Here is a 7,062-nt window from a genome sequence, read left to right as displayed (position 1 = left end):
TTTATAAATAGTTAATTGAATATATTCATATTTATTTATTTAAATGAATATAAATAAGTTGACCTAATTAAACTCATTATCCAATTATGATCCGCCCAAACTTGTCAATATTGCACTTTGTTGTTGATTTTTATTTTGTTCTATTTTTCTAAAACTTGGCGTGTAGTTTGTAACTGATTTGCAAGGCGGTATAGGTTTCTATAGAATCAAAGGACTGTCTGAGCAAGGTAAAACCGTGCATTAATAATATGGCTGCTTTTTAAGGTGGTAGGTCTTAGAAATTAAGGGACTCGTACCATAGCAAGGACAAAACGAGAAGAATAAAAGAGAATTGTTGGGGAAAAAGGAATCACCGGATTTTAAGTACGTGTCCCGAAGTTCAGTTTCTTGAAATAAAAAATTTAACACTCTAATGCTATTCATGCTCTATATCTAACTTTTTGCACTCGGTTAATGAGCGGCACGGGATAGCATGGTTGATGTTGGTGCAATTGATGTTCTTGCTGTCAAGTATAGTGTACAATGATACTATACTGTGTTACAAGCAAATACATGAAATAAGTTGTTTATAGCATTAATGTTTTTTATATTTACAGTTTACACATAAACATTGTGAGTACATGTTATATGTGCAAAATTTTAAGTTTCAATTAATTAATTGAGTAAATCTCATATATACTGACAGTGCATACATACTCTATCATGACTGGATAGATGATACATGAGTAAAATTTGGATTTTAATTTTTAATTTAAATGAGTTGTCATGCATCTATCGGTGATAATGTATACATTAATTGTTAGTATATAAAAAATTAATCCTAATTATTATGTATCGGAGCCTGTTAAAAAACTTTTACTTCAAAGTAACATTATTGTTTTCTTGTATATCGGAAAATATAACAATCATCCTACAATTGAACAAAACCACTACTGTAGCGGGCAAGTCCCTTACAGACTCTGTAACATGTCTACTATAACTGCTCGTCATTTGGCTTTAGTTAAAAAGCAGTCAAAGCTTGTGTGAGAAATTAGAAAGGAGTGCGAAGAAATCGCAACAGCTAGATAGCAACATGTAGGCTACTAAATTAAGAAGAAGCTGGCAATTGACATCAAGTCTTTTAGTCATGTCATTCAATCTAGCAACAGCAATCTTAGCCTATTTTCTGGTCCACACCGCCGCTGGTGCAGCAGCTTCTGATGATGCTGGTTTCGTCTATCAAGGATTTCAATCATCAAATCTAAGCCTGGATGGATTAGCCAAAATCATGAGCAATGGCCTCCTACAGATAACCAACACCACGAAATTAGAAACAGGGCATGCCTTCTATCCTAATCCCATCAATTTCAAGAGCAAATCTAACAGTTCGGCCCTCTCGTTTTCCACCCAATTTGTGTTTGCTATAGTACCCAAAGTCTCAGGAGTGACTGGTCCGGGAATGGCTTTCGTGATTGCACCAACAAGAGGCCTTACCAGAGGGCCTTCCACACAGTTCCTCGGCCTTTTCAATAGAAGCACCAATGGAAATCAAACAAATCACGTTTTTGCAGTGGAGCTTGACACTTTCCAAAACCAAGATTTTGAAGATATCAATGACAACCATGTTGGTATTGATATTAACTCTGTGAGCTCCAAGATATCCCGGCCAGCAAGTTACCAAGCTAATAACAAGAATTCATTTGACAACTTAACTCTTTGCAGCGGTCAACAGATGCAACTTTGGGTGGAATACGACGGGGTTGAGAGGAGAATCGATGTTACATTAGCTCCAATAGCGGCTGCTAAACCACATACTCCTCTTTTGTCTTTGAGATATGATCTTTCGCCAATTTTACAGCAAACCATGTATGTTGGCTTTTCTGCAGCCTCTAGCCCAATCGAAATAGGAACATCTCATTATGTACTTGGATGGAGCTTCAAGATGAATGGGGATGCGCAAGCTCTTGATCTCTCTCGGCTTCCCAAGCTGCCTCGGTTTGGACATAAGAAAGTCTCTAAATTTTTAATCTTGGGATTGCCCCTGATTTGCATACTTATGTTGTTAATACTAACATCTGGAGTAGCTTATTATCTGAGGAGGAAGTGGAAGTTTGCAGAAGTGCTGGAAGAATGGGAGCTTGCTTACGGACCTCACAGGTTCAAGTATAAAGATCTATACATTGCCACCAAGGGGTTCAGAGAAAAAGAGGTGTTGGGAGAAGGCGGATTTGGCAGGGTCTACAAAGGCGTTTTGCCAAGAAATAAGGTTGAGGTTGCCGTCAAGAAGGTCTCTCATCAAGCAAGACAGGGAATGAGAGAATTTGTTGCAGAAATAGTCAGTATTGGTCGCTTACGACATAGAAATTTAGTACCGTTCTTGGGTTATTGTCGGCGTGAAGGAGAGTTACTTTTGGTATATGAGTTCATGTCCAATGGTAGTCTAGATAAGTTTTTGTATAACCAACCCAAGTATACCCTCAACTGGAGCCAAAGACTGCAAGTCATCAAAGGTGTAGCGTCAGGATTATTCTATCTACATGAAGAATGGGAGCAAGTTGTGATCCACAGAGATGTAAAAGCCAGTAATGTACTGTTGGATGGTGAACTGAATGGAAGATTAGGAGATTTCGGCCTGGCAAGGCTATACGATCATGGGACACTCCCTCAAAGCACCCATGTAGCAGGATCTCTTGGCTATCTTGCCCCGGAGCATAATAGGACTGGGATGGCCACAACAAGCACTGATGTATATGCTTTCGGGGCCTTTTTGCTAGAGGTTGCCTGTGGAAGAAGGCCAATAGAACCCCGAGCTGAACCAGCAGAGAATATCGTTTTGGTAGATTGGGTATTTTCGTGTTGGAAAACAGGCAATATTCTCCTAGCAGTTGATCAAAAGTTGGGCACTGAGTATGTGAAAGAGGAAGCCGAATTGGTGTTGAAATTGGGCATGTTATGCTCTCATTCAGAGCCTAAGATTAGGCCAAGTATGAGGCAAGTTCTGCTGTACTTGGAGGGGGCAGTTGCCCTGCCAGATTTATCACCACTGGCCATGGGCGTTTCTGCTGTTGGTCTTGGCTTCGCCCATCCTGCTGGCTTTGAAGATATTACATCGTCATTTGCATATTCCACAGACAAATGTTTCACACATTCTGTAGCAGACTCTGTTCTCTCTGGTGGTCGGTAATTGAGATGCTTATATTATTTTGTTGAGTGCATTTTCTGACATATCTGTTCTATGTTTTCAATCTTTCTACCCCGTAGAACCCCTTTGTACTATTTATGAGTGTGGTTTTATGAACTAGGGCGTTTCAATATGCACTGTTTTAATATTGTAAGTTTTTGTTCTTTTCTCCTATTTTGTGTTATTTAGTTTCATGTCTTGTAAATCAAACAGATTCTTTAATGGGCTAATATCAGAAACCTCCTTGAGGTTTCTCCTATCACTTGGCATCCTGAGATTTTAATTAAAAAATTAAAAAAGAAAGATACAGAAGTCACTTTCTTCTCTCTTTTTTTTTCAACATTCTCTCTTGCTCATTTTTTTTTGAATGACATTAATGTGATCTTTTATTTGTAAATTTTTGTAAACTGAATTTTGTCTTGTATTTTTAGTGAGCTAAAGGGTAGTTTAGAATTTTTAAAAATTTTATCATACAAATAATAAAAGTAAGGGAGGTAAATAATATTTTTAAAACTTTAGATATGCAACGTGATATGAAGGGAGGTTCAGGGAGGTTTCTGACATTATCCCTTCATTAAGACAACCTATTCATTAACATCTTTTCTGAGAACAAAATGAAATTGCTGCAATAATACATTTGGAGAAGAATCCGGTTAAAGGCTAGGGAAATCATCCATCCCACCACACCTATGAATGAGAACAAAGATAGCCAAGAGCACAGGAGCTTCACCCATCAAATGCCCAAAGATTGTCTTTACATGAAAAAGATTCACATTTTTCTCCCATGTTGAAGAACTCAATGGATCTTTCAAATATTCTGCCACTGGACTAAAATTTTCCTCCTTTACTCATGCTTCTTTACCTGCTAGAAATTGTTGATTTCATTTAATTCTTCCATCAAACTTCAAAATTAGCTTGATAGCAATTTCCTGGCTGCTCATTATATGTCTAAAGAGCTAAAAATACAAGAATGGACTTCAGAGTGTAAAAGCTTAAAAGATGTCCATTTAATTTGCCTGGAACAAATGTAAAAGAGGCATCGCATATTTATTGGCTGGCATTTATTGTTGTACTACGAGAAACGACAAGTAGGATTTATTGCAGTGCACCTAACTCTAGTTACCTAACAAGCTGGGTATTTGGACGTTTCCCCTGTAAAAGTGCTATCCCATTTTCCAGCATCTTACGGATCACCTAAAAGTGCTAGGCAATTCATATTGTGATTGAGATGTTCACCTAAGGAGTTTTTGGCTAAAATAATCTACTTTTCAAAAAATAATCCAAAAGTAATGCTCTTTCGATTTTTATTTCCTTATTAATCTAGTTATTGTCATGTACACTCTCCACGAAAGGAAAAAAATAACTTGTAAATCTTTTGTTTATATATTACGCAGTTTTTCTTTATTTAGTGCTTTAAGGACATTCTGTAAACAAATTAAAAAAGGAAAGTGGATCCATAATTAGTATTTTAAAATTGTTGATCACCCTCCAAATTGCAATGATTTTGCTGAAGAACCTTTTTTTTTTTTTTTGCTGCCATTATTCCTCCTTCCTAGCTTTATTCTTGATTATTATATCACAAGTTCCTTTCTTTTTTTCTTGTTACTTGCAATTTTATATATCGTAGCCTCCTAACTTTGTAAATTTTAAGAAGTTTGCAAAACTCAAATTGTTTGAAATACAAGTAAACATTTCAAGATACATAATAATCATAGTTTACGTGAACTATAAAAATTCCACTATAAGGGGAAAGAAAATTCGAAAAAAATTCTCTTGCATTTTTTGACTTATCAAAAGAGAATACATTCCAAAAAAATAGGAGAGAGAAAATATAACTAGATCAGTGTTAGTATCAAAATTAACACGCTACATGAGCCAATCTAATGTGAGAAATACTAATTAACTCAATAATAGATAGAGAAATATTTTTATTTATCTTTAAGATTGTACATAAGTAGCAAAATTTCAACTATTGAAAAGGTATTAAAAATCTATTGATGTGGTTTGTACCTCGTAATATAAGATGGAAATGTGAATACTTTCCATACTGAAGGTCCACGTGGCAACAAGTAGATTAATAAGGGAATATATTTTGAAAGTGCATTAGTTTGGGAATAGTTTTCAAGAATGAGGTTATTGTGGAAATAAACTCTTCACCTAAGACAGTTTTTGGACCGGGACGGCTCCTCTATATTTAATGAAGTCTTATTAACTCATAAATGAATGGTCTACAGCTAGGACGATGGTAGGTACCGAATCTAAAGTCGTATTAGCACAGTAATTAATAATTAATTAATGTAAATAAGCCTTAATCTAACTCATGACATCCAAATGCATTTCCTTAATTGGGTTCTGCTCTTCCTTTGTTCAAACAATTTTTTTTTTTTTTTTGGCAGGGTTAATCACACTTTGTCCCCATGAACATGAGTTTTGGGGTAGTCACACCTGCATGTGGATTGGTCAAACGTTTAGGAAAGTTAACTCCATCCGAAAAAATGATTAAAATGAAATTATTGGTCTTCTGCTGTTGAAAGCACAAACCTAGATAGCAAAGTAACATAACATTATGATAGGAATTAATTATCCAAAACTCCAGTATGTAGGGCTTAGCAGTAGTCAAACTTGAACATAGCAATACTACACACATTTTATATAATCAATTATCTCCATAAACGATTAAAAAAAATAGTTTCTATTTGCACTGATATTGCTAATTGTCTGAAGCAAGTTTTCTTATTTGTATTAGATATATTACTCTAAAAAATATACTTTTTCGCTACGGAGTATGTATTTTAATTTAAAACATATCCACATCATTTTTATATGACAAGAACAATATAGTCATCAATTTTTTACGATATTTTATTTACAATCATGTTTCGAAGTGCAAATCTCAGCAAAATGCTCTCAAACCAAAAAAATTTTTTGACACCAAATCAATTAACTTTTTTGACATACATATTTTTCATTCTTTGAGATCAAAGATCTTTAGGTCAATGCTCATAATTTTAAAAATATATGAAAACAAATAAAGTGAGAAATAATGCATTGTTAAAACAAATGAAAAATGAAAGATGCTAGCTCTTTCTAGAACATATAAATTCTAACATTTAGAGAATTTTGAATTTATTGTGAAACTATACGAAATTTATTGCCAACAAACCAGGTCGAGGTTGCTGTCAAGAAGAAGGTATCTCATCAAGCAAGTTAAACAAGATAATTTGTTGCAGAATCGCCAGTGTTGGTCGCTTACGCCACAGAAATTTAGTATCGCTCTTAGGTTATTGCTGGCGCAAAGGAGAGTTACTTTTGGTATATGAAATCAAGTCCAATGGTAGTCTGGACAGGTTTCTGTACAACCAACCCAAGTATACTCTATACTGGAGCCAAAGACGAGTTATCAAAGGTGTAGCATCGGGAATACTCTATCTACACAAAGAATAGGAACAATTAGTCATCCACCGAGATGTAGAAGCCAGAAATGCATTGTTAGATGGTGAACTAAATGGAAGATTAGGAGATTTCGGGCTAGCAAGGCTATACAATCATGGAACTCTCCCTCGAACCACCAATGTAGTGACATCTCTTGGCTATCTTGCCCCTGAGCATAATATAGGACAAGGAAGGCCACAACGAGCACTGTGTATATGTTTTTCGGGCCTTTTTGCTAGTGGTTGCCTGTGGAAGAAGGCCAATAGAACTCTGAGCAGCACCAGCAGAGAAGGTTATATTGGTTGATTGGATATTCTCGTGCTAGAAAGCTGGTGATATTCTATTGGCAGTTGATCAAAATTTGGGTACTGAGCATGTGAAAGGGGGAGCAGAGTTGGTATTGAAACTAGGCTTGTTATGCTTTCATTCAGAACCAAAGATTAGGCCAACTATGAGGCAAGTTCTGTTGT

At 35.8% G+C, this 7,062-nt stretch overlaps 1 protein-coding gene across 1 annotated transcript; it reads left to right on the top strand.

The window, feature by feature from the left end:
- Positions 1-989: 989 nt before the first annotated feature.
- On the top strand, positions 990-3,334 carry LOC113764483 (L-type lectin-domain containing receptor kinase IV.1-like). Its single transcript, XM_027308397.1, has one exon. It carries the CDS (start codon positions 1,127-1,129, stop codon positions 3,161-3,163), a length of 2,037 nt encoding a protein of 678 aa, XP_027164198.1. The 5' UTR covers positions 990-1,126; the 3' UTR covers positions 3,164-3,334.
- The last annotated feature ends 3,728 nt before the right edge of the window (positions 3,335-7,062 follow it).

The sequence above is a fragment of the Coffea eugenioides genome, chromosome 3 (genome assembly GCF_003713205.1).
Source record: "Coffea eugenioides isolate CCC68of chromosome 3, Ceug_1.0, whole genome shotgun sequence".
In the NCBI taxonomy this organism is placed as follows: domain Eukaryota; kingdom Viridiplantae; phylum Streptophyta; class Magnoliopsida; order Gentianales; family Rubiaceae; genus Coffea; species Coffea eugenioides.
Note: the sequence above shows the minus strand (reverse complement) of the source record. Positions and strands in the feature narration are given on the sequence as shown.